Source organism: Strix uralensis, chromosome Z (genome assembly GCF_047716275.1).
Source record: "Strix uralensis isolate ZFMK-TIS-50842 chromosome Z, bStrUra1, whole genome shotgun sequence".
In the NCBI taxonomy this organism is placed as follows: Eukaryota; Metazoa; Chordata; class Aves; order Strigiformes; family Strigidae; genus Strix; species Strix uralensis.
Genome location: NC_134012.1, coordinates 4,752,280 through 4,779,913, shown reverse-complemented (window position 1 = coordinate 4,779,913; position 27,634 = coordinate 4,752,280). Strand labels below are relative to the sequence as shown.

Below are 27,634 nucleotides of genomic sequence, written 5' to 3'. Positions count from 1 at the left end.
GCTACAAATGAGATTATGATGTTTAACACTTGATTTGTTAGAACTTTGTGAGACAGTTTTCTGTGGTTGTGTAGAAAAGCAAATTCTCAAACAGAGGAAAATCTAACATGTCTAACACTTGAATGCTCTTTTTCTCATTGTAACAGTATTGCTGACATCATTGAGCACTATCGGAAAGAACAGATTGTTGAAGGATATTACCTTAAAGATCCTGTTCCAATGCAGGTAAGATTTAATCTCTGGAAGCTTGTTGTTGAAGACACAGACCTAATCATAAATCAGTTTATGAACTGAATTACACCAGAGATACCAACGGTAGTTATACAGCATCGTCTCCATTTTTAATGTTTTCAGCCTGTGTGTTCCTTTTGTTTCAACCTCAAACACATTCACTTACCAAAGGTTGGCTTGTAGTCAACAGAAAATGTGGTAAGCTCTCTGTCCTCTGAGGTGTTCATCCTCTGCTGTGTGCCCTTAGCTCTGACCTGTGGCTCAACCATGCTGTGCCTTAGTCCCACGTTAGGGGGAACCAGTCTGCCCTCCTGTCTTCTGTGTCTGGGGCTTTTCTTCTGCCAGAGGAAACCTGTGTGCACAGAAAAGCTTTGGGGTTGATTGTAGGGCTGGGATTGCAGGTCTTGTGCCCGAGCAGATGTTCACCCTAAGAGACCACCAGTAATACACACACCACATCATCTAGGTTTTCATAAGCTTATAGCTAGTTAAAAAGTATACATGTATATTTTGTTCCCTCTGCTTCCAAACTTTCATGTTTCAATGGTTAGAAATTTGCCTTTAATTTCCTCCCTAAATAGAGTTATGGTCAATTCATATCCCTTTGTGAGATCTATCCTATTAATACAAGAACATTTCTTGTATTTTCTCTTGGTCAGCTCACTAAGCTAAGCGTACCAAAGCTGATTGTGTCCCTTTGTAATGTTCTCATGGTTGCTCTGCTGCCAGCAGTTTTGGTGTGAGCTCACCTTTCTTGAATGTGGTAGACCAGAACGGTTTAGAGTACCACGTCATGAGTAATTGCCTTTTTCTCTGGATAATACTTTACAGAAATAACCTAGAATAGGTGTCATTTTCTGTGGGGAGTTGACAGTGGCAAGCAGATAAGGACCCACACCTTTGTTTGCTCACTCCCCTTTCCTGCAGAATGGGGACAAAGGCAAAAAAAACCCCAACCTCCTGGGTTGAGATAAATACAGTTTAATAAGTAGGGAAGGGGTGATGGTGGTGATGCAAAGGCAATCACTCACCACTTCCCACAAGCAGACTGATGCCCACCGATTCTCTGAGCAGTGGTCACCCAGGAAGACAACCCCCACACAAACACACAGTTTTATTGCTGACCATGATGTTATATGGCAGGGAATATCCCTTCCATCAGCTGGCGTCAGCTGTCCCGGCTCTTCTCTGGTCCCAGCATCTTGTCCACCCAAGGCTGAGGAGGGGGCAGAGTGGGGAACGGAGAAGGTCTTGTGCACGCACCGATCAGTAAAAGCCAAAATCACTGGTGTGTTACCAACACTGTTTTAGTCACAAAACCAAAACACAGTACCACAGGGGCTGCTGTGACAGAGGTTAACTCCATCCCTGCCAGACCCAGTATGTTGTCACAGCCATGTTACAGCACAGCTCACTCCTCTTGTGAACGACTCAGCTGTTCAAGTTTCTCATTTTCTGTTTTCTAGGGGTAGGTATCAACAAGTGTAACTTTTGCATTGTACTAGCAGACTTACACCTTGTTATTCTGATCTTTCCTGTACTGCTAATTGTGTTGTGTCATCAGTGCTTCTCGGTTGTTGCTGCTGTTAACTGGTGCTTGATAATGTAATTGGGACAAAAAGAAAATATGAATCCTGAGCCTGCTCCTTGAAAGGCTTCACTAATTACTTTCCTCATGCTCCATTATTCCTCTTGAATCATGGCAGTAATTTTCTTAATTTTAGCTTTTTGCATACACACTTAAAATTCCTGTATTAATAACCCTCTCTGCATTGACCAATTTTCCATGCAAGACTACTTCAGATTCTTTTAACCTATTCAGATATATTTGTGACTTTGCTTAAAAATTTTTGTTGTGGTCAATGGTGCAATTTATGTTCAGCTTTGTGTTACCTCCCTTCTGTGTTTTTGAGGGGAAAAATAATCCTAAAGTTTTGCATCCATCTAGGGTCAGATTGATTTCCTGTGTCTAATACGAAATTTACTTAAAAATATTTGTCACTAGATATGTTGTTTTGTGTGCTGTTCCCTGCCTACTTATGTTATGGAGATTATCTTGAGCTCATAAACATCTGGATGTTGCTTCTACTGTAGGTCCTGTAATTCCTGTTAGTATTACCAAAGTGTTTTTCATCTTGCTTTTGTCATGTTCAAAATCATAATTCTTGTAGATACATGGGCAGGAAGCAAAGTAGAATATTTAGCATGAGCCAGTTCATATGTTGCTTGTCATCTCAATGCTGTTCTCACTGCTTGGCAGTCTTGCTTTTCATGTTTTCTTTGGCTAAAGAACTTCTGCTGATCAGCTTACTTGGTAAGGTCAAACTTGGCTTGGCTTTTGGCCATTCTCCTTTTGTTACTTGCATTTCCAGGTCCTACAGTTTTCTGTGTGAATTTATCCTTTTTCTGTTTCCTGTTTCTGCTTTCTTCTCTCGTCTTGAGTTCTACTTGGTTAGGACATGTGAGTTCTAATGAGGTTAATGAGGAACTGTGCAAGTTTGAGTGAGTCGGTTTTAATTGTGATCTGCACCATTCTTGCTACTTCAGAGTTTATTCATTATTACTCAGACTCAAAAGATTTGGTAGAAGAGAGAAGCTAGATAAATCTGTAAACACTTGTATAAATTTAACAGAAATCTCAGTGAAAGATGCTGCTTTTTATTTACTATGAAAAGATACAATGTTATTTGGTAGAAGTTGGTCTGTATTGAAAACTTTTTTCTTCTGTCATAATTCTGGAAATATGGAAAAAGTTACATTTTCTATCAAAGGTATTGTATGAAAAATTATATTACTTTATTAAAATGCATGAGAGAACAATAATAGGGAGTTGGTAGTATTCAGTAAGATGATCCTGGTTGCAGCTTCACTTTTTTAATGGTGATTTCTGAGCTTAAAATACATTTTTCTTACATGTTTACCAGCACCAAGAACAAGTGCTTAATGATACAGTGGATGGAAAAGAAATCTACAATACAATTCGTCGGAAAACAAAGGATGCTTTTTATAAAAATATTGTCAAAAAAGGTTATCTTCTGAAAAAAAGTGAGTTATGTTTACTTCTATAAAATTTTTTTCTAAAAGAAATGCAGATACGGATCATAGAATATCGCAAGTTGGAAGGGACCCATAAGGATCATCAAGTCCACCTAAAACTAAACCAAATGGCTCAGAGTGTTGTCTAGATGCTCCTTGAACTCTGCCAGGCTTGGTGCTGTGGCCACGTCCCAGAGGAGCCTGTTCCACTGACCAACCACCCTCTCAATGAAGAGCCTTTTCCTAATGTGCAACCTGATCTTCTGACGCAGCTTCATTCCATTTCCTCATGTCCTATCAGTGGTCACCAGAGAGAGGAGATCAGCACCTTCCCCTCTGCTGCCCCCCTTGAGGAAGGTGTAGATTGTGATGTGGTCACCCCTCAGCCTTCTCTCGTCCAAGCTGGAGATACAGATATCTGTATCGTGGATACTTAGTGAATTTAGTATAGAAGTGGTACTGGAAAGGACAAAATTGAAGTGGGCAAAAGGTTCTAGAAAGGGTGTGAAGAGTATCAAAGATCGCTTTCCTTAAGTAGTACATGAATAGAACAACATGATACATAAAATCACATGCAGTATCAAAATGTCAATTGGCAGTTGTTCTGAAAAAAATCAAGAGTGCAGTGCAAAAACTAGGCATCCTTGTCAGTTACCATTCAGACTCATTAAATGAAGTGTATGCTCATAAAAAGTGTTAGTATTTGATATGGAATTCATTAAATTCTAGCTGACAAGAGTAGGTTAGAGCTAGAATAGTATAAATCTGGCACATTTGTTGGAGAGCACAGCTGGTTTAATTTTGTTATTCCATGTTAGGTTGTATGTTTTAAATGTTAAAATGTATTTTCTGCTGTACAAGATACATAGTGACTTTTTTAGGGTTCTAACACTGACACAGTCAATAGAACATAAAATGTTGATGACTGCTTGACTCAATGTGACCTTGAAGAATTGCCATTGAGCGAGTCTCTGAAGTTCTGAGGAAGCTAGTCCCTTACCAAGTGTTATATTTCTACTTTTTTAAAAAATCAACATTAATGGAAGCAGAAAAACTTATCAATAACATACCATATAAATATATTAATATCAATAATACCAATAATATAAAATATCAATAATATATAATAATCAATAAGAAAATTTCTGCAAATGACAAAGACCAGAACTAGAGGGATAAATTACAGATAATAATCTGGATAGCGACCAAAAGTGAGAAAGAAGGTATGATTTTACATGTAGCCGAATATGAGACATTTAAAAAAATAAACCACCTAAACTGTAGACCCTCCAAACAGAACAAGGAAAGCATCACTTTTATTGAGTAGGCTGGTTCTTCTGAGAGAACGTGTAGAAGGATGTCATAGAGTGAGGAATTGAGAATGAATTTAAAACCTTTAGCTAAAAGATGTAATGAGATAATTTAAATGTGCTAACTGGAGTACTAAATAGGTGTAGAGAGATGCACACAGCTGCATATCGAACAAATTCAGTGAAATCACGCTTCCATCTAGGAGACAGAGTGTCATAAGTGGATGTTAGATTTGTCTTTTCAAAACAGTGCTGGTACTCATTTATTGAGGCCCATGGTGGATTTATGATGATCAAAGTATAAAATTAAGGCTGAAAGTTTTTTCTAAATGGTACTGTGACTTATGCATTAATTAGTTGCAGAAAGTTCCTAATCCATGGTAGTTCAGATAATATCTTCTCTGAAACAAGTGGAACCGGCCAAATCCTTAGATATGGTTGTGTTTGGGGCATGGTTCTAAGTTTGCATATAACGTATTCCCATTTCTGTTATTCAGCCATACTATTTTAAGATACTGTAATGCAATCTGTTAAACATCGGTCAGTTCACGAGTAACTTTCTCATGTCAAGAGTCTATTTCTTAATTAAAATTGTAACAAATGGGATCCACAGCATCATTATTTGTGAACTGTGTAGATACAGTCTTAACACTGAGAGGAACTCAGTGTCCAGGCAGCTCATATGCACTTGCCTAATGTTGAAATTAGTGAAAATGTTTAAGAGAACCTTTTGCATCTCTACCTGCATCTCTGAAGAGGGTCTAGTTTTAGCCAAATGTTGTGTAAAATTATGTATACTGATAGAATAATGTAGGTGTGATTACCTGTACATAGTTCTTCTGTTTGCAATTTGACAAAAACTTTACTGCCCTCTTTTGTTTTCTTCATTTACAAAATTTACACTTTATTTTAAACAGTATCGTAACTTTTTGCTTGACTCTTTTACAGGTAAAGGAAAAAGATGGAAAAACTTGTACTTTATATTAGAGGGAAATGATGCCCAGCTTATTTATTTTGAAAGTGAAAAACGAGCCACAAAACCCAAAGGACTAATAGACCTTAGTGTGTGTTCCGTCTACGGAGTACATGACAGTTTGTTTGGCAGGTAGGACACCGGCTTTTAATTCTCGTATGTGCAGCAGGAGAGTTGGCTGCTGGTTTGAGGCATGTGCAAGACATGGGCAATGTGTTCGCGGGGACTAGTGAACAAGTAGCCCTGGCTTGCGTCATTGGTGTGATTGCAAGGGCACATGCAGGCAGATGTAATTGGTGAATAGTAACTTGTTGAGCCATGGCAACTCAATTGCTAGCAGCTGTACGCAAACAACTTCAAGTTAGAAATTTTAGAATTTAGTACGGAAGTTACAATGTGATGATTTGAGCTTTTTTTGCATTGTCATTCTTGAATATTGAGTGTATTAATGTTCTACATTTCATTTTACAGACACTAGAGATTATGAACCAAGGGTTTTAATCCTTTTGAACCAAGAATTGACAAAATAAAGAATTAAGTCAGTTCCAGAAGATCTACATTTTTTTTGGATAGGTATTTGAAAGCTAACTTGATTAGACAGAGTCTGTAAGTGCTTTTCTGTTGAACAAGTGCTTTTGTTAGATTAGACCAACTTAGTAGTAAACTAGTTCATATAAGTCAACATCTTCAGAAATTGTTTTTGCGTAATTACTATACTCATATAATTTTTGCATCAAATCTTATTTACTGTAATATTTTGATATTCAAAATATGCCAACTGCGAGGGATGTGATTATCAGCAAAGAAGCTGGAATCAAAAGTCTTTTGAGTATCATTAGTAATTAACAAGAAAGAGTTTACATACTTTTTCATTTGTGGTTACAAAAAAACCCCTCCACGGCCTGTATTATGTCATAGAGAAGAAATAAATACACTTAATCCTACAAGTGTTAGATAGAACTTCTGGTTATTCCATGGATCTTAATATTTATTAAAAATTGATATATAGTCAACTTCTAGGGTTTTTTTGTGAAAAAACTTCAAGACAAATGCTTAAAATTAGTGGCATTTCTTAAGCTGCAAAGACTGGTGCTTTTGTTTGATCTGTTGGGGGTTTTACTTAATCTTTTCAATAATTTTGAAAAAATCCGCTAAACTAATTGGGTTGATGGGCATAGATGTAGATAAGGAGTACCAGAACAGTAATAAAAAAATTATTGAAATGTTCCTTGTGTAAGTTGGCAATTCTGCAGGAAGCTTTGGTGTATATTGTAAACATTTTGGGAGAGCTAAACTTTCTTGAGCACAGTGTGGAAGGTCATGAATAAAGTGTGCACTTTAAATAGCTTGTAATTTGACAAAGCAAAGTGTCTTTGACTTTTTGGCAAATGAGTGGAGGTACACAAAATGGCAAAGACACTATATTTGCATTTAAGGTGGTAGAGGTTTGTCGTGTACATCAGTGGTTAACATGCGGTACAATACGTATTTTATTGGTCGCAAGAGCAGTGGGACACGTTCAGATAGGGGATTCCTTATGTTCATATTGTTTCCCGAACTCATGAGAAAACAAATCCTTAATGTATCGTTAATTGATCAGGGACTAATGCTGAACCTCTGCTGCTTTTAAAATCTTTAGGAATAGTCCTCATTGACAAGTCTTTTCCGTTACCGGATGGCTTTTTTTTGCCTTAAATCAGCATTCATGCCTATTCAGCACAGACCACTCTAAAAGTTTCTCAATATTCTGAAACAAATTAGCTGTACGAAAGTGTGGTTTTATTAAAATGACATAATACATTCAAACCAAAATGCAGTTTTGAAGGACCTGAGAAATTTTCTAGCTGGAGTTCTTCCTCTTTCCATGTATGATGATGCTACGTGTAGACAAAAAAAAATTGATGCAGTGTTCAATGTTCAATACTTCTTACAGACAAACAGCAGAAATGTATTAGTTCAGTGTAAACTTTGTTTTGGCACAGATCAACAAGCAAAGGTGTCCGTTAATATTACAAAGATTAATAAAACTTATATTTTTTGTTTTGTTTATTTTTAAGGCCAAACTGTTTTCAGATAGTAGTTCAGCACTTTAGTGAAGAGCATTACATCTTTTACTTTGCAGGCGAAACTCCAGAACAAGCACAGGTGAGAACTTTTGTTTGTAAATACAATTTAAGAATGAATTTTTTTTGTCCTGTGGTGTTTAACGATACTGCTCTTTTGAAACAGGAGGCAAGTGTATCACAAATAGTTAGTGGCTGTGTCAATATTAGCAGGTGTTATAATGGAGTAGTGGCAGATCTGTAAGCGGAATGGTTGGTGCTGAGAATCCAGCACCTATATTAACTGCACTTGGGGGTTTTACTTTGGAGAAGTTCCAATCGGGTCCCATGGACTGAACTTCCATTATTTTCCACTGTATGTTTCTGTAGAACTTATTTTTTTTGATGTAGTTCAATTCAGAAGAACAATTTACTGTCTAGGACTTTTCATGTCATAAACCAGAACATGGTAAGTGAGAGTTTTCCTTCAAAGGCATATTCCTGATATGAACTAAAACGCTAATGCTTGTGTGTGCGCCCAGTGACCAAAGTGCATTGAACAGCTGCCGTTTGCAGTTACTTGTCCTGTCCATAAATTGGTGGTAGTTCATAGTCTTGGGCCCTGATCATGTACAAAAAGCAAGGTTTTCTGGTTTTAGTGGGTGTCCTTTAGTTACTAGCTCTCTAGCAGTTATGTTTGCTGATTAAGAATTGTAGGATAGGAGCCAAATTTTCTGAAATTCACTCACCAGCAGGAGAACATATCTAAGAGAAGGCAATGTCCTTATTTATTAAGTTTACGGCTCTGAAATATGTGTTGCATCAGAAGTTAAGCTTTGTATTTGATTTTATTTAAATGGAATTAAAGCTGTTTAGAGCACTTATAATAGACTGCTATTGACCCAAGCACGAAGGCTGTATAAATTTGGTATTCTTCTTGTGCTGTATATAAAAGAAAGCACGAATTTTCTTGTTAAGTTAATACAAATTTGTTAAAGTAGCTGAGATGACATCAGAATAATGTAGTGCATTTGTCACACAACTCTTAATGTACTGTCTTTGAGAAGCAGCGTGCTGTATACTAATTGAGAATATATACATTAATTTCCACATTCATTACTCTGTACATTCATTTTTGTCACATCTGCAATGTCTTTTGTGTTCTAGAAATGAAAAGAATTAAGAATGTGTAGAAGACAGAATATCCTGTCTTGTTCCCTGAACATTTGGTATAATCTGCTTTTGGTTTTGATCTGCTTAACAGACTGTTCACTGCATTTATACAGAATGGAGTTGGGCTTTTTTTTATAATGTGGCTTTGACCCTGGAAAGTTTATAGATATTTCTCTTTTGAGAAAGTTCAGCTTTCTTACTCTGTAGCATTTCGTAGAAGAATAGCTTTATTTGTATATTAAGACGCTCTCATAATGTGGTAAATAAATATCAAAGCAGTGCCATCCTATGGAATTTATGGTTTGTACAAAACAAAAGCGAATGGAAAATGTAGCCTTACGTACTAATGTCACTGTGCTTACTGTGGCACATTGTTCATTCTCACTGTTGTGAGCTTCGGCATTTAAGGGGAATGAGATGCTATGAGAGAGTATAGAGGCATACTCATTTGTGTTAAGAGATATTTAATGACATTTTTCCGTTGTACTTTAGATGGTGGATCTTTGAGATACCGACTTAAGAAGGCTGTTGGTCAAAACCTAATTTTTGTGCTTTGCAAGAGCTATACAAAATTCAGTGGTTGGGAATGAGGTTATAACACATCTTTCACCTTCCAAAGGCCCCTTGCAAAGCTCCTCTGTTCGCAACTTTCTCACGCTGCAGTGACTTTTTCAGAGGTGGTCTGGCAAGTTGGCAGTGCCTCTTAGCTTATTTGTTTAAAAAAAAAATACACACAAAGGTTCTACAGTCATTTTGGTGTTAGACAACCTGTTTATTTCCTTGATCAAAAAGGAATCCACCCATCCACTCTGCTGTATGCGTTTTTGAGCAGACAAAATGGGGAATGATAGATATATGCTCTGTGTTTTGCTGTTAATGCTGTTTTAGTTTTTGTTTGAATTGTACACAATATTACAGCTGCCATACAGAAGTACTGGAAAGAAAAATCAGGACAGTTTGGCTTGTTAACTGTAATTTTCTCAGAAGCAAACAAGTTTTGCTTCATTTTATATACTATTTGTAATTTCATTTAATATTACTAGACTGGAAAATTGGTAAAGTTCACACCATATATTCATTAGTAATGCTTGGTGTTTCTAAAAGACAAAATTGTTCAGATTTGCAAATTCTTTATTAGGTTTTGCTCAGTAAAGATAAGAATTTTGTTTTAATACTCAAACTTGCATACTTCGTAATTACAGAAAACTTTTTTGCCAAACTAAAGGGAGAACTTCAGATACTCTTTTTAGATATGCCTGTTCCACTGCAAGAAGCTGTGTCTGGCTGTTTTATTACACTGTTCTGCATCCTTCTCTCTTAGGACTGGATGAAAGCACTGCAGATGTTTTGCAGTTTAAGAAAAACCAGTCCAGGAACATCAAATAAACGTCTACGTCAGGTGAAGCTGATATTATGGGGTTGGCGGCGCATTTGAAGGAATGATTTGTTTTTTCATTGCATGAAAATGATACTGATAAATCTCAGAATTTTCCTTTCAACAATAGTAAATCATGCATATACTTACCTTCTTTTTTGGAGTCACACAGGACCCTTGTGAAACCAACCAGAATGACTTACACTTTATTATAATGTCTACATACATTAAAAGCAAAATGGCTTTAGGCAATCTGCACGTGCTTTGCTAGGTATTATTTTTTCGCTACGTTTGAGTAAAAGTTTAAAGAAGTCAGTGTTTGTATCATCTTAACTTTTAAAATTTACCACATATGGGAAACTTCAAAAATTTGACAGACTTGTGTGACATGTGAACAAAATATGCATTTAATATTATTCATTTTCACTAACAAATGCGTGCTGAACCATGCTTGTGGCTTAATTTCTCTTGGCCTCTTGAAAGTGCTGTGTTTGCCAGAATTTCCTCAGAGATAGAGGACAGATAGTCGTAAATGGGTAAGTTTCTAATGATTGGAGAATAACAGGAAAATACTTCAAGAATCCCTGATATTTTTGAATGTTAGGAACTTTGACTGCAGTTGTTTTAGCAGACAGTGGAGAAGGGAATAAAATTGGATGTTTTTCAGGACACTGAAACTGTTCTGTAGTTAACATTAAAGATGTTTGGATACTTCTGAATAAATGAACTAAATTTGGTGAATTCACAGATAAAGTGGCAGGTGGAATTGGGGGCTTCAATCTGCAAAAATAAAGCAAAAAGAGTGGCAATCTGAAATAATTCTTCAAAAAGTGAAGAAAATGCTCGTCTACATAAAGGAATAGAATGTAACTTGTTGCACAAGGGAATTTTATGGAATCTGTTAGGAAAACACCAAATAAGCCGTTGTGTTTGGAATTGTCCATGGCTCTTATTCAAGGTGCCAGTCTTTGATTTCAGTAAAATTTTCTGTGCATAGAAAAGTTTGTATTTGCGAATCCTAATGCCTCAAAGGTAATTTTAAAAGAAGAAAACAAGATGTCTTAAAAACATGGGGCTGGAGATTCGTTTTCAGTAATTATTTGAGTTACTCTTACTTTGCCACTGGTGCCTCTTAAAATGTTGTTCCATTACTTCTGTTCCTTGCTCTTCTTATCAGGAAATTTTAGTTTGTATTCAGTATGCATGTATTAATATTAAGCTTCTGCACAGAGGATAAAAAATAATTAATTCGTGTGGTTTTGTATTTCTCTTTTAGCAACAAAAAGTAAATTTTGTGTATTTCTTCTTTTTAGGTCAGCAGTCTTATTTTGCATGTAGAAGAAGCTCATACGCTCCCAGTAAAGCATTTTACTAATCCGTATTGTAACATCTACCTGAACAGTGTCCAGGTAGCAAAAACACACATCAGGGAAGGCCAGAACCCTGTGTGGTCAGAAGAATTTGTCTTTGAGTAAGTCTTAATCTTCTTGAATTACTGAATTTCACTCGTAAGTTGCATTGCATTTAAGATTCTTAACACTGTGTACTGTTTTGCATATGCTTTCTAAAAATACTGTATGTGTGTTTATGCAGCAGGAACCTTTCAGCCAAATTCTGCATGGGCAGAAGCACCTACGTATCTTTGTTAATAGAAGTGTCTTTGGCTGATAATGAGAACTCAGGATTGAAATGAGTTTAGAATAAGCTTAAATGCCAGCCAAGTATAGTATTAATTGAGGCTTTCTGTCTTTTCTCCTAGTGATCTTTCATCTGATATTAATAGATTTGAGATAAGTCTTAGTAACAAAACAAAGAAAAGTAAAGATCCAGATATATGTAAGTATTTTTCTGTAAAAGATGAATATATATTGCAGCAATGAATACTTTGTGTGGTTTTCATTACTCTTGCCAAACTTTGTCACAAGAGAAATAAGTATATTTTTGTGCTCACCATACTGCTGTGTTTGTATGTATTGGATGTCTGGTACTGGCTTTCCATTAATGTTTTTACAATGAGAACCTGCATGTTTTTTAGTAACAAAACACACATTAATCCAGTCCTGTGTATCTGATGGTTTTCCTAGCTCTACTCTAGCGTACCCATTGTGTTATACAATGGCTGCACTTACCAAAAAGCAAGAGGAAAGAGAAGTTGTCAGTATCAGTCTGCTCCATAAAATGCCAAGTTCCACGGAATTTTAAGACTGATTGCATGGAATTCCTTTTCAGGTTTTTTGTTGCTTCCAGTGAGAAAGAGAAAGGGAAGAAAGGTGTAGTACTTTCATCATTTTTTTAAAAAAAAAAAAAAAAATCTTAGCAGTCTCTGAACAAAATTTACCTTGTTTTCTTTTCATTTTACCTCATCTGTCTACTTTTCTTGCACCACTTTTGGGTACCTTTGTATCCAAAGTATGACTTTGAACGGGAAAGGATTCATATTTTCTGCTGCCTTTTACAGCAGTTCCCAAGAAATTATTTTTCTCGTGTTACCCAGACAGCTGCTTCTTCAGCTGTGGTTTTGTTTGTGTTCCATCAAATAGCAGGCTGGTAAGATCTATCAGCTTTCTAGAAAATAAAAGGTTTGAAAAACATGGCTTCTGAGCTTTTAAATAGAAAAAGAGAATTTTTTTTATTTAGTTCTCTTCCCACCAGTGTGTTTTAGGGTTTTTTTCCCCTTACTGAAGGTATCTTGTTTCCCACCATGCTTGTTCTGGAGCAGCTTCAGCCCCCTCCTTCTCTTTGCTGCCTGCAGGGCAGGACACTCTCCCTGCCCCCTTCAAATTTTTTCCAAGATTTGTTTCTTTTCCAAGATTTGTTTCTTTTCCAAGATTTGTTTCTTTTCCAAGATTTGTTTCTTTTCCAAGATTTGTTTCTTTTCCAAGATTTGTTTCTTTTCCAAGATTTGTTTCTTTTCCAAGATTTGTTTCTTTTCCAAGATTTGTTTCTTTTCCAAGATCTGTTTCTTTTCCAAGATTTGTTTTCCATTGTGTTCAGAGCTGTCTGTTCCAAAGCCTGTCCATTGCAGTTATTTTCAGTTTGCATATATTCTGTTACTGGCTTGTTATATATGCCTCAGTGCTAATTTCTTGATAATCTTTTTTTTTTTTTGAGATTTGTACGGAAACCTTGACCAAAGTAGAATTACTACTCATTTTGAATGCTCTTGCAGAACCTACTTCAATTTCAAACCTCTTTCTCCTTCCTTTGACTAGAAAACTTTCTGCATAGTAAGAGGAAAAAAGGTACATTCCTTCTGAAAGACAAAACAGCTGTAATTGCAGTTGTGACCATGTTCTTTCAGTGTTCTTTTATTCATTTGAGCTGGAAAACTCATTATTTATCTGCGTGAGAGTTCTGGTTAGCAAAAGAATCTGCAAGGATAATTCTTGAATGGGATACTTCAGTAACTTCTTTAAAAGTGTTTTTGTAGTTTCCTCCTCTCTGTCCAAGGTTAAGGAGGTTGTGTTGGCTTTGAATGCATCCAGCTGATGGGAGGTGGTAGAAGGTTTCTTCATCTAGGTCAGGAGCAGGATTGGCTGAGTTTCTTGATTACAGTTAGGTACACTCTTACAGCATAACCCAACAGTCCTTTCATTCTGGGGTAAGGATTAGACTAAGTCAGCTTGAATGAACACATATTTCTGCTTACATCCCCAGCCCTATTAAGTATGTAAAGTGCAGGGGGAAAACATGAGCTAAACCAGACCTTATCTAACATATCTATGTGCTGCGTTGAACTCTTCAAAAGCAAGAGAATTTGTTCCTTTCCTGAATGTTCCCTTTTTCAGCCACAACTGTTAAATGTGAACTGCTATGAAGTGGGAGTCATGTGAAGGTGGTACTATTCAACTTCACAGTTAATTGAGTTAAGTCAGCCTTTCTGCTTGCTTTTCCCACCATCTAATGTAGATTGAAGGCCCAAACTGTTAATGGTCTCACTGCTTTATATCTTTCATCATAACACACAGGAGTTAAATACCAAAATGATACCAGCATGAAGGCTCTTTTTTCAATATTTTAAAATATTTCCTGAGTTTTCAAGTCTTTGCCTGAAGTTTGCCTATTATGCGTATTCCATAATTATTTTAGTATTTTTGTTCTTAAGAAGTATTTCAAATACAAATAGTCAGAAATGATACTGAACAGTTCAGTAGCAATTCTATTTAAATTTTTCTTTGTTTATCCAACTGTAAACTGCATGAGGATTTATTCAAATAAATATAATATGTCTTGGAAAAAATAGAGCCCTAGAATGTATTAGTAGACTTCAACTGCTGCTGCTGCAAGCTGGGATGCTCAGGTGTGATTAGATAGTTGAACTAGTAAATATCTCAGGGCAGTACCACTCAGTGTTGAACTGGAGTAGAAGTTTTGGGTTGGTTTTGCACCATAATAGTTGGTTAATTTCAAATTAATTCTTGTTGAAAAAGAAACATTTTTATAATGGAGGCAGTCACCTCATGCAGGCAAGTCCATAGAGAATGAGCCAATGTCTTTAAAATATTGTGATTCTTTTTGAATCAAGATCATTGTTGAGAGAATTCTTACCTATGTTTGGAAAGAGATCAACTGTTGTTTGCGTTGATGATTCTCTGTATATTTGTTTCAGTTTAAAATGTGCTAGACTGCAAAGTGTAATTACCCTGAATTTTTCAACTAATAGCAGTCTCTTACTGAAGGTAGCCTATTCAGTGTAAGTTGCTAAATGGGAAGAAGTCTTGTTCCTTTAAAGTTATTGAATATAATTTATGATAGCAACTGTTCTGCAGTCCTTGTACAGATATTTCTCTTCTGACCATTTTTTTTTTAAATCAAAACATGATTATATTATTTATATAATGGCTATGAACTGCTACTATAACCACAGGGCAAAATTAAATCATGAGTTTATTCTAGATCCTGTATTTCATTGACCATTCATCTCGCTGAGATATAGGTGCCTTACACATGCAAGCAAAATAATAAGAAAACCACATTGCTTAGTTGTGGGTACAGGAGCTTTGATGCTGGGGAGAAATGTTCTAGGAGAGTCAATTGTTTATCTGGTCTAAAGACATAGTCTCCCATCCATGCTGGTGATAAGTAGCAGGTGATAATCAATTGTTTTTCACACTACTTGACTGATTTGAAAGCATTCACTTTTGTCAGTATCAACTCCAAAAAATAGGAACTAGGCAATGGGAATGTCCTGAAGTGAGCATTGTAAACGTGATGTTTTTCTGTTGCAGTATCAAAATAATATCCTGCTATGTATTGCAACACAGGGGCAATGGGAGGTCTACTGGAACTGTTGACAATTTCTGCAAGGCAGTGTGGTGTATGAGCTTTGCAGAAATGTGGGAAAAAAAACAAACCAAAGCTCCTGGTTTGTTGTTGGTTTGTTGGTTGTTTTTTTTTTTTAATGTGAGGGTCTTAAAAGCAGATCTCATGGAGAGTCATGGAAAGAGAGGATGTTTGCTTGAAAGATTTGACTGACAAGCTCAACGTGAAACTTGAACTGTGGACCCCTCTTGAAGCACGGTGGGTGTTTCACAGGCACAGTGTTGCTTCTGCAAGTGCCTGGGCCCTTTCTGTGTGAAATAATTCTGTTTAGGAGTGCCTGTGCCTGCACCAGATGGTTCTGTGCTCTCGCTGCTGCAGCCTGCTAGGCAGCTGCTAGGCCAGACTTGAGGGGTAGTCTAGGTCATTACTTGGCAGTTTCAAGGTACCAACACCACTGAAAGGTTACTTAATGATTTGGCCGTTCTTGAGTTCACTTTCGTCATTATCTAGGCAGCAAGTTGCTTGGGAATACTTTTTTATGTGATCTGCATAAACTGTTACAGCCTTAACCTGGGAGTTAGTATAAAAGAAATAGATATGCCAGTGTTTGGAAAAGCCATAGCTTTTGTATACTTAATAAATAGTAAGAAGTAACTGTAATAATAGATAGTAAGAAGTAACAAAGTGGTCAGGGAGCACACCTGATGGTGGTATCTGCCCAAGGCTGGAAAGCTGACAGTGGATTCTGAACACTTCATCTGTTTTTAGTTTTTGACTGGATTTACAGTGTAGCACTTTTTTATTCAGTACTTGGGTGTTACAGAGAAAACTGTGTCAATATCCATGCAGTGTTTTTGAATGTATATGAATACATTCTTTACAGAATGCTTTATATTTCTTCTTCAGTTTGCAAGAGTCTTAAACCATTGAAGAGAGAATCTGTTAATATATTGATGGCAAAAATCTTGATTACTCTTATTAGTGCTCTTTTGCTGAAACAAGATGATGTGCTGAAAATAAACTGGTTTTTTATTCAATAGTAGCCTTGTTTTGCTGGAGATAACTTACTTGAACAATGCTTTTTTTCCTTAAGTGTTTATGCGTTGCCAGTTAAGCCGGTTACAGAAAGGACATGCAACAGATGAGTGGTTTCAGCTCAGCTCCAATGTACCATTAAAGGGTATTGAGCCAGGATCTTTGCGTGTTCGAGCACGTTACTCTATGGAGAAGATCATGCCAGAAGAGGAGTACAATGAGTTTAAAGAGGTATGAAGTTGTTTAACTTCCCTTGGCTTGTCTGTCAAAGTTTGTTTTTTGTGTGGTTTGAGATCTCAATAACAGTGCTTGACATCACTCAATAATATTTATAGTGAGATCTATATATATCAATACAGATGTGTGACAGCAGTTTTTCCAAAGCTGTTGTATGTTAGGAGAAGCTTCTGAATATTTTAAAATTCTGTTTTTCTTTCAGCTTATACTCCAGAAAGAACTTCATGTAGTCTATGCCTTGTCACACGTTTGTGGACAGGATAGAACACTGTTGGCTGGCATTTTACTGAAGATTTTTCTTCATGAAAAGCTTGAGTCCTTGTTGCTACGAACACTAAATGACAGGGAGATAAGCATGGAAGGTACTGACCAAACTGTGCTAAAGTTTACTGGAACTCTGGGCGGGTGGGGCGGGAAGGGCTCTGTCACATTCCTTTTTTTTCCTTCTTTAGTTACAACATATATTAAAGTGTTTACACAGCACACTTTCCTTCTGCTTTTTGTTGTCTCCTTTTCTCAACTTTTCACTTTGCTGTCTTTTTTTTCAGATGAAGCTACTACCTTGTTTCGTGCCACCACTTTAGCAAGTACACTGATGGAGCAGTATATGAAAGCCACAGCAACAAGTTTTGTTCACCACGCACTGAAAGACTCTATATTAAAGATAATGGAGAGCAAGCAGTCCTGTGAGGTGATACCTTGAACTATGTTTTTAAACATTTTTGGTTTGTTGACACAACTACCTATTGGTTGTTAGGTTTTATGTTTGCATTAAGTATTAGCTTCAGAGACATTTATCAATCTCTCACAACTAAAATTTGTTTACATGAGAAATACAAGAACTGAATTCATTAAGAGATTTTTATTTTCCTAGATTTTGGCTTTGAATAATATACATAGTAGAACTTTCTAAGGTTTTTAATTAAAATTTCTTTAAATTATCTATTTATTTTTTAGCAATTGTAAGCTGTTACATAGCAGTTACTGAATGTCCTGACCTAAGTAACTTCTAGTAAATTCAAGATATCATAGAAGTCAATGTCTGGACTTTAGTTTTAATTTAACACTTCCTGATGTTATTAATCCTGAAACTGTTTTTAAAATGACCCTCCTAACTTCTGTGTTTCACTTTACCTTACTTGTGGAAAGGATGGGAGTCCTCAGAAATTTGGATTGAGAGAGACAAAAAGGTTGTGTACACAGTGGTGAATATCTGAGGTGTTAAAAGCCTAGTGTATTGGAACTTAAAACCATTGCTTCTTCACATTTCCTGACTAGCCGTTGAAACAGACTTGGAAGTTCTGTAAGAAACTTGTACAGCAGCAGAACATTTAATTTACTTTGAACTGGTATTCAGTGTGGAATATTATGAAACTGTATATGTAGTTCTAGTTAGAAGAAGAAATATAATCTTTTTCTTCTTCTGTTTTAGTTAAATCCCTCAAAGTTAGAAAAAAATGAAGATGTCAACACTAATTTGGCACATCTACTCAGTATACTTTCAGAATTGGTGGAGAAAATATTCATGGCTGCAGAGATACTGCCTCCGTAAGTTTGTACATTTCTGTTCAGATTTGTATTTCAAAATTCCTATTTGTGTGAATTACATTGCACCTTAAAATGATGTTATTACTGGTTCATTTGCTAATCACTCATAAGACTAATGTCTTTAGGGTTGCTGTATGCACACAGAAGAATATAGACGGGGAAAAAATAACACTTTTAGGAATTAGTAGTGCTTTTTGGGAAAGTCTCTGGCTAGCACACATGCTTTTCTTTGAAGGAGAAGCTACTCGGTCCAGGAGGTCAGGGAGAGAAGAATAATAAAAATAATCAATCTCATACTTCCACAAAAAGGTAGAAGACAGTAGTAATGAGCAGACAATTACATGTATTTAAGTGATTACAAATTCTTTCCAGTCCTCCTCCTCCTGAGAAAGATGTGGAATTATTAACAGCATATTAAAAATACAGTCAGGTAGCAGTAGAATGATTGCTTCTGTCTGCTAGGGAAATGCAGAGGTGGGTTTTTTTTTACCTTTAATTGCTAAAATAACTTGTTTTCATAGTTCAGATTTGAACCATGAAATAAAAAGTGGATAATACTATCAGTTTTCTTTCACTGTGTCATTAACTTTTAAAGTATACAAAGTCCTCAATTTTGAGATGACAGAGTAGCACAGAAGTGTTTCTTTTGTGTTAGTGTTGGCAAGCTCAGCATTAAAAGTTGCACTCCTTTTAAGTATATGATGCAGCTCTCAACATTTTCTGAAATGCACCACAATTTCCCATTTTTTATGGGAGAGGACTATTGCTGTGGTTGCTTAACTACCTGACCCTCATTTATGGAAAGAATAGCTGTTTAGTTAAGAACAGAAAAATTTTTTTTAAAAAAATTGTGTTTTAGGAAATACTACTTAAGTAACAGGAAACAGTTACAAAACATTTAGTGCACATCATTAATAATCACTGAATTGCATATAGAACTGAGTATTAATGAAGGTTTTTCCTTGCCATTTATAAATTTACTTTTTAATATAAATTTATAAATTCATTAACTTATAAATTAACTCTTAGTTAAAGTTAATTTAAAGGTTATGTGTAAATTCGTAATAGTTCTGCATCAAGTAGGAGGTTGGTCTAGATCCCTTCTGACCAGCTTTTTTGATGTTGTGATTAATGGAATGAGTGATTTGCTATTGTTTCTGCAGGACACTGAGGTATATTTATGGGTGCCTACAGAAGTCTGTTCAAAACAAGTGGCCAGCTAATACCACCATGAGAACAAGAGTTGTTAGGTAAGTTACTTGTCGCTTCATTCTGAAAATAATCTTTTCATGTCTTGTTAAAGACATACCTCAGTGTGTTTATGTTTCTTCCATATAGCAGTATTTAAGATATTTACAATGCTGAGGCATGATATCCCAATTAAGGATTATGAGCTTACTAGAGTCTTAGTCATGTTCGTAGAGCCTTGCCAGAATAAGACGGTGTAGTATAGAGGGCAGTATAGCTTCACTTGACAGTTTTAACTTCAAATTTACTTGTGTTTTGTCAAGTTTTACAAAGTAATCTAAAACGGCAATTTCATTTTTCATGCTGGGAAAGAAAAACTACTTTCAAAGCAATAGTTAACCTTTGTGATACCTGTAGAGAGCAGTGACCTCCGAAGATCATGTTCCTGTCATACGTCATCTGGGAGGACTGTGCCTTACACGTAGTGTCTGTTAATTGCTGGAGAAATCTTACACGGTTTAAGATCCATGCCCCTCAAAATGCAGACCCAGCCCTGTAAGGAGTTTAATACCTTCTCATAAAGATAATTGGACTTCTCCAATTGTCCAATTTATGTCCAATGTTAGATTTCTCCAATGTACTGTCTGTGTTGGGATATATAGTTTTCTGCATCAGAGAAGGCTCACAGTTGCTGGTTTTGGGCTGCTGGTTTTCATCGCTCTGAACCAACGCTCTTTGTTGGTTTCCAAAAACCCATAATTCCATGCTGTCCCAGTTTTGTTTCATTTGTCTGCTCCAGCCCAATCGTGTTCAAACATTCCAGAGCTCCTTCAGAAATGTTGCATGTTACTGAACTGAACTGCTCTGAACTAGCACCAGCCACAGAAACTCCAGTGTACATTCATAAACCAATGTAATACACAAGTTCTTCCTCTAAACGCTGCCCGTTGCCACTACATATCAAACAAAAAATTTCGACAAAGATATCCTTTTCACACTGTTTTTCCAACTACTGGAGGTTTTAATGGTCTCAGAGCCACATCTTCCCTTTTTTGTGGTGTCTGGCGGTCATAGGATTTGCTGAGGTTAATCTCCCGTGGAGGGAGTCTTTCAGAGGATTTGTCTTTGGCTTGCATTTATCATATTGACACCAAGAAGCCTTATGTCATCCCGGGTACCATGCAGGGGCGTTGTCTTCAAGTGGAGGCTGCTCTTACTGTGAGAGCTCCTCTTACTTTGAGGGGCTAACCTACTGGAAGGCTGTAGAGCTCAGCAGCGAGTACCATCTCTCTCTCTGTTCCCACCCAGCTCCAGAGAGAACCAGGTGGTTTTCCTTAGTGGACACAGCTCGCATTCAGGGTTTTCTAGAGGTCTCCCTTGGATGCTATAAATATTGGATCCCTTGCTCTTGTGATGTTGGTCTTCACAAGTGAACACTAGTGATTTGTCTGTAGAGTACGGTTTCGCAGCCTTGAGTGATGATGATTATCTTTTATTGCACTATTTTTGATCCAAGAAGGATTGAATATTCAGCGGCAGGTGGACGGTTTTTAGATGTCTGGGTATCTTCCCTACTATATCAGTCAGAAGATGCTGCCATTTCTCTCTGATTGTAAAGCCCCCATGTAGATACTGACTTATTCTTAATTTAGGCAGGTTGACCAGAGTAAGAAGCTCTACATCTTCACTATCAGCAAGGTCCATGCTAGATTCGTACCTCATTGGCTTTCAACTTTGGGCACTTCTAAAAGAGGAATTGGTGTATGTGCCATGACTTCAAAATAAATCACTTCCTCATAGCTTTAAATTCAACCATAGAAAATATTATAGCTTCACATATAGCCAGGAACTGTTGTCTTACCAGCCCATAATTCATGGTTCTTAGAGAAGTAAGAAGCTTCTCTAACAGTATATATTAGGTGTCCTGGTCATATGGAAGGTGTGTGAACCTCTCTTTGTGTGTCATTTTCAAGTAATACGGACATTACCGTCACTGTGCACTTGTCAACAGGCAAGGTAGTGTAAGGTCCTCTTCTTCTTTTATAAGTGGTCAGGCTTTGGTATTGTTGTAGTGAAAACCAGTCTGCTGGTAGTGTCCAAGCACTCAAAAAAAAATTAAAAGATGATTTAGATTGCTTTGGTTGGTCTATATGTCACTTCACTGTATAGCAATTAACCGGAATTGAGGTTAACCTGAGGTGGATGCTTTTATTTCTGCTGTTAACAGAAAGTTACGTTTTTCTCATGCTACTGAAGGCTATCCTGAGTTTCTGTTGAATGAGTTCCTAATTATATGATCAAAACGGAGCGCTTTTCTCCCAGCTTTCTAGATGGCAAGAATTACTTCGTGGAGGAAAGCAGCAGATCCCTTATTATTTTTCTACTGTAGCGTACTGTTACCAGGATATGGACCAGCTTAAGCTGAGCTAAGGCTTTCTCGCTGCCAAAAGACGGATTCCCTTTGCCCACCCACTCCTGCACTCCTCCTTACTTTGGCCTGGGCGAGTGGGTGGCTGCAAGGATGGGTGACTTGCGGTAGCAGACAATGGAAAACCTTTGGGAGGTCAGAGACAAGGGGCTTCTCCTTTTTGAAGCTGGCGTGGTCTGAGATTGGCTTCAGTATGACTTTACCACGTGGTTTCAACAGTTCACCTTAATTGGGAAATCAGTTTGCCTATTCTTTCAGCTTTTATCATAGTTGAAGTCATAGCATGATAATTTGTTAATGTATTCAGAGTGCAGTCTGGTTGGTTGGTGTGTCTCAAAGATTCCACACTAACTTGAATCCTTAAAAACTACATACACAATTTTATGTTAATTCTCTAACTTAATTGAACAAAATACAATTTTCTTCCCATTTCAGTGGCTTTGTTTTTCTTCGACTGATTTGTCCTGCTATCCTGAACCCAAGGATGTTCAATATCATCTCAGGTGACTATATGCTTTCGATTGAACTCATACTTCATACGGTAGTAGGCATGAAATTACTATAGTGTCTAACATAGCAAAATAGGAAATTTTTTTGAATGCTGTGTCCAAAGTCATGTTATCCACGTCACTTGACTGACTTCATAAGGCAGCCAGCGTATGCTTTTCACCCTTAAATGTTAGATTGTGGTTATCCCAATGCCATTTTAAAGTCCAGAAAAACATGAGTCGTTTAATAACAGTTTTGATTTAAAGTCTAGCAATGTGGAATATATTCTAGCAGTGTGAAAAATGTGTGTGATCTTCAAATGTCACTTTGAATATAATGCAGTGCCAAAGTTAATGGCTGAAATTCAATGGTATCTCTTATATGAACAAGACTGCAGAGCTTGGAATACGTTTGTGCACCTAGAAAATTATGCTTGAGTAACTTGTTTTTGAACTTCCTGCTTAACTTCCAGCCATTGGAGAAGTCTTGTCTTTGACTCATTAAGTACAGTCAATCTCAAATATGGAATCTTAAAGATGGGGGGCGGTGGCCTATAGAAAGGGTAGGTTGTGCAGACTTGAGATGTCATCTTCATGGACTTACAGGCCATATGTAGGAGGGTTCCCATGGGCTTGCCTAAGTGAATGTTCTCACCACATAAAATCTTACCCTGTTTTTTGATGCTCTCTTGGTAGAGTGCATCTCTCATAGTTAACTAAAACAGCAGCAGGGAACATTCCTGTTTGCAAGACCAGCGTTGGAGAACTGCTGTTCTGGCCTGTGGCACAGCACGAGCCAGTATCAGGTATTATTCTCCCCAACAGCTGGTAGGGGCGACTGGGATGGTGGCACACATCAGGGACCACCTCTGACATGCTGTTGGCAGGGGGCTTTCCTGTTGTGAAGCTCTAATGGTGAGGACATGGATTATCCCACAGCAGTTGCCTTAAGCACCTGGAAATGCTTGTGGGCATTTTTAACTTCTGTGGGAGGAAAAAAGGAAAGGCATAAACTACTGAAAACTCTATTATGGTTGTACATCTGAGTTGCTTAGTTGTAAATTTTGCATATGTTATATTGCATCTTTTTTTTTTTCTGGATTTTTTCCTTGGCAAAGATCAGCGCAAGCTAGAGGGCATTTAGTTAGCACTAGCCTTTGTTCTTCCTCCTTCCCTCCCTAGCAGTTTCTTGAATTTCACCAGTAAAATGCTGATTTGGAAATAGGAGGAAATCAGAAATCTGATTCAGAAAAGCTTTTTTTCTTTATTCAGAGACAGTTTTTAGGACAATGTAGCATGTTTTCTATCATCTCTCTTTAAGCTATACTAAATGAGAAGGGCTGTGTTGAACAGAAAGTTCCTTTCACCCACTAATCATTTCCATACATGCTTTGGAGAAGGCAGTTGAGAAACATGGCCTGGTACACAGTGATCCTTTCTTTAGGATTTTATTATCTTCAGGTAATTTGCAAGTTGGGTGCCTCTTAACTTGGGTTGCACTGTGTCTGCAGGTGTAAAAAGTTACCTGTAAATTTGAGTAATCCCTTTTAAGCTTGTCTGCTAAAGTCCTGCTCTCATGTACATCCAGCTAATATTCTTGACTACTGCTAAGGTAAACTTACAGACTCCATGTAGGGCGTTCAGAGCTGCTGAGAAAAGGGATGAGGCAGTCCTTTTGGAGCAAAGCTTCCAACATACCTTCTTCCCATAGCAGGGAAAAAGTATTCTGAAGTCAGGGTGTCTAGGTACAGCTCAGTATCAGCAGCAGTCCTATCACCTTGACAACTGTGCTTGAAAAAAAATATTAAAAGTTAAATCCTTTGTTTCAAGCATCTTTTTGAGTTTTTTAAAGTAATTCACTTCCTTAAATCAGTTCCCCTAAGCCGAAGTTCTAGATTCCAAGGCTAGTAGTGTTTTCCAGCATTGCTGTTTCAAAGGCTTGTATTGTACCAAGCACTAGATGAAGAACACAATGAAGAACTGACATTAGTTGCATAGCTCCAGCTATGCAAGAAAAATTACAACTTATTTCTCAATGGATTTTGAAAGGGGAAGGGAAGAAAGAACAACAAAAGATGCAGGTACACAATGAAGAGCATATAGCATTCTTATGAAGAATTATAAAATTTAGAGCTGATATAATAACTGGGTCAATTTTGGAACACTTCAAACCTGGCTTTCAACCAGGCCATTTACTGTAACTGGAGGGGAAAATAATTTTGTGTGATACTACTGGATAATATCACTTAATTGGAAAAGGGGTTTTTAACTAAGTAGTTAATGTAGAGTGTTAAGTGTAATGTTAAATACTGCAAGTGACTATGATTTCATGGAAACAGAAGCCACAATTGCATGTAATGTTTGCTCTGCTTTCCTGATGCCAGTAACTTAAAGTATACTTTGTATAACCTGTCAGAGCCCACTTATGTGGGTATACACAAATAAGGAAAAAGGTAAACTTGCTTTTTTTTAATTCTATAGGTAAATTTTTTTTTATTCTAACAACACATAATCTTCCTTTCAACAGAACTGTTTCATTCATGTGAAAATGGTTCTCTACTTCGCCTGACTCTTAACACCACTTTATTTTGCATAGTTGTTCTGTATACAACTATTAGAGAAAATCAGATGTTCATATTAATATATTTCTGTGGACATCACTAAAGCAACAGAAGTTTTACTTTGCCAAGTGACATCTTCCACATGCAGTTCTGTTATAATATTAAAAATACTTTGTTCCGTGAAAAAATGTGAATTGGGGAAGAGCTTTACTTTCAAGTGACTGCTGTTAGTTTTAAATGGAATGGCCAGTAACTCTCTACTTTGTATTCCTGCCAGATTCTCCTTCCCCCACTGCTGCAAGAACACTGACGCTGGTCGCCAAGTCTGTGCAGAATTTAGCAAATCTGGTTGAATTTGGAGCTAAGGTGAATATAATTTTATGCACACAGAACAGACTAGAACTGTGTTTTCAGTACGTTTCAATGTTCCTCTGTAATACATGCAAAAATCTGTTGCCATTTTCTCATACGAAGCCTGACACATGGCTGCTTTGTCCTCATCAGCAAGGAGGCCTCGTTACTGCACTTTCTCTGTCCTCTTCATTTAGAACTAAACAGGGTTTTGATCTGAACTAGAGCAGTAGCATAAAGCCTGGTCGAATTGGGAAGAGGAGCCCTAACCATTTGAGAGGAAGTGAGCTAGAAACTCACACTGATGACTTGGTACATCCCATGAAGACTTTGAACCTGGTGGTAGGAACACCAGCACTGGTCTGTGCAAATAACTGGTGAATGAATGGCCATATCAGTAGGTGTTACCAGAGTGTGATGAACCATATATTGATGCTGTGAGAAGACAGATAAACTCAGCAGGCTTTTGATCAAAAGACAGCAGTGGAAGTATGTGGAATGTTTTTTTTTTTTCTGTTTGGAACAGGAAGGGTAGTAGTCATGCTCCAGTAGTTCCTGCATTAGAGGGGAGAAGTGGGAGAGGAAAGGCAGGCAGCCATCCCACCGCAACAGGAGCGTCCGTGATGCTAAAACGGCCACATCTTCTTTTGGAATATCCATATCAAAAAAGACAACTAAAAATTGCTAGGGCAGGAATCTGTGATGGGAAAGAATCTGGAGGATAAATATTCTGCCTTAAATAGGTGATGGGAACTTTTTCTGCAGTTCCATTGATTATTTGATGGCAAAGGGGAGACATCTTCCAGTAAGATTGGCGTGCTTTTGTACACAACCTTGAAATACATTGTGCACACATCTTCTATCTGTATATAGTAATTAACGTTCAGAGTGAGGCTAATCAGGCCTAAATTCTCAGCTTGGTACAGATTATCCAATTTTGAAAGAAATGAAGAACTGCCAGCCTCTGACTCTTCCCCCTCCCCTACCTTCACCATGCATTACTCCTTAGACTGGTGTTTTCTGTGGTGGAGCACTTCAGAGCACCCCCTCTATTTGTACTCACTTTCCTACTGCGGGGCGTAATTAATGTTGTTAATCAGCTGTACATATTGCACTAAAAAGCCCCAGATTTCAATAAAGTTTCTATTATAACACTAAGGGAATGCCAGCAACAACTGGTCTGTCTTGGTTCCCAGGCCAAAACATGGTGGAAAAATAAGTCTGTTGACTTAAGCATAATGAAAGTGACTGCAGGCTGGCATTATAAAGTTATTTCTCTGACGCACGTAACTTGGAATGTAAGTGTTAATGGAAGAACAAGAAGGAAAATTTGTTCATTGCAGCTAGGTATCGAGAGACATTCATCTTAATGCAAATTCATGTCTTACGCATGCATAAGAAAATTTTTGAATCAGAGATTCTGAATCTTCTGAATACAAGAAGATAGTCTTCTGACTGTCTTCAGAACATCAGAAATTCACTTGAAAAAATAAAATCACTCCAGATGACATACTTTTCAATGTCATTTGTCTGGCTGTACTGTGTTCACTTCAGGTATGACAGTTATCTTGGCACTGATTTGTTCTAATTTTTAAATTAGAATTAGTAAATTTTTAAATTAGTAACTTTTCTAACTTTTTAAAATTACCAGGAGCCATATATGGAAGGGGTAAATCCATTCATCAAGAGCAACAAACATCGCATGATCATGTTCTTGGATGAACTGGGGGTAAGTGGTAAAAAAATCTTTACTGGAAGTTACATAGCAACATTGTAAATGAAAATTCTTTACATGATGAACTAACTGAAAAAGGCATCAGCTCCCACGCAGTTTTGAATGCTTGTAACTGAATAAATTTTTCTTACGCATGTTTAGAAACTGAACATTGCTGGCCTGTCATACAGAATTCAAACCACCAAATGTCACCTTAAGCTTTATTCATTTAATGCCTCTGTAGATATAACAAGCTCAAATAGATTTTTATAGTTATGGGGATTAGAAATCTTGGCCAAAAATACAAATCTTTAAAAATATATTATAAAACAAAAATTCATATATATAACTTGTCATATGGTTTTGACCAGAGATTGAAATTATTTTTTGCTTTAAAAAACATTAGGTTGAATTTCAGTTATGCTTTACCAAACGTGTCACTGCATTCATTCTAGATATTGTAGTTTTAAAGTGAATGGCAGTTACTGTATAACTGCATGTTGAACTGTATATTAAACTGTTACTGTTTTGTGTATGATAGCAGTAACAGGAGTTAGGTCCTCATGTTATATACATGTATTTTTAAACCAAGAATTCATTTTAAAAAATGAGATTAAAAAAATGTGCCAAGCTTCCACAATTGATCCCTTAAAAGTGACCTAGAAGACATCTCAGAATATTT

The 27,634-nt window shown here is 37.0% G+C and overlaps 1 protein-coding gene across 1 annotated transcript in view; it reads left to right on the top strand.

Annotated features, from left to right (window-relative positions):
- Positions 1–27,634, top strand: part of RASA1 (RAS p21 protein activator 1) — a 70,736-nt gene that overhangs the window by 34,511 nt on the left and 8,591 nt on the right. Inside the window, exons 9-23 of the mRNA XM_074856567.1 lie at positions 147–225; positions 3,156–3,276; positions 5,526–5,682; positions 7,608–7,695; positions 10,087–10,164; positions 11,454–11,611; positions 11,900–11,976; positions 16,496–16,668; positions 16,877–17,036; positions 17,223–17,365; positions 18,107–18,222; positions 19,386–19,472; positions 22,274–22,341; positions 25,165–25,253; positions 26,890–26,967. Coding sequence (XP_074712668.1) covers positions 147–225; positions 3,156–3,276; positions 5,526–5,682; positions 7,608–7,695; positions 10,087–10,164; positions 11,454–11,611; positions 11,900–11,976; positions 16,496–16,668; positions 16,877–17,036; positions 17,223–17,365; positions 18,107–18,222; positions 19,386–19,472; positions 22,274–22,341; positions 25,165–25,253; positions 26,890–26,967 — 1,672 coding nt within the window. The remainder of the gene's footprint in view (positions 1–146; positions 226–3,155; positions 3,277–5,525; positions 5,683–7,607; positions 7,696–10,086; positions 10,165–11,453; positions 11,612–11,899; positions 11,977–16,495; positions 16,669–16,876; positions 17,037–17,222; positions 17,366–18,106; positions 18,223–19,385; positions 19,473–22,273; positions 22,342–25,164; positions 25,254–26,889; positions 26,968–27,634) is intronic.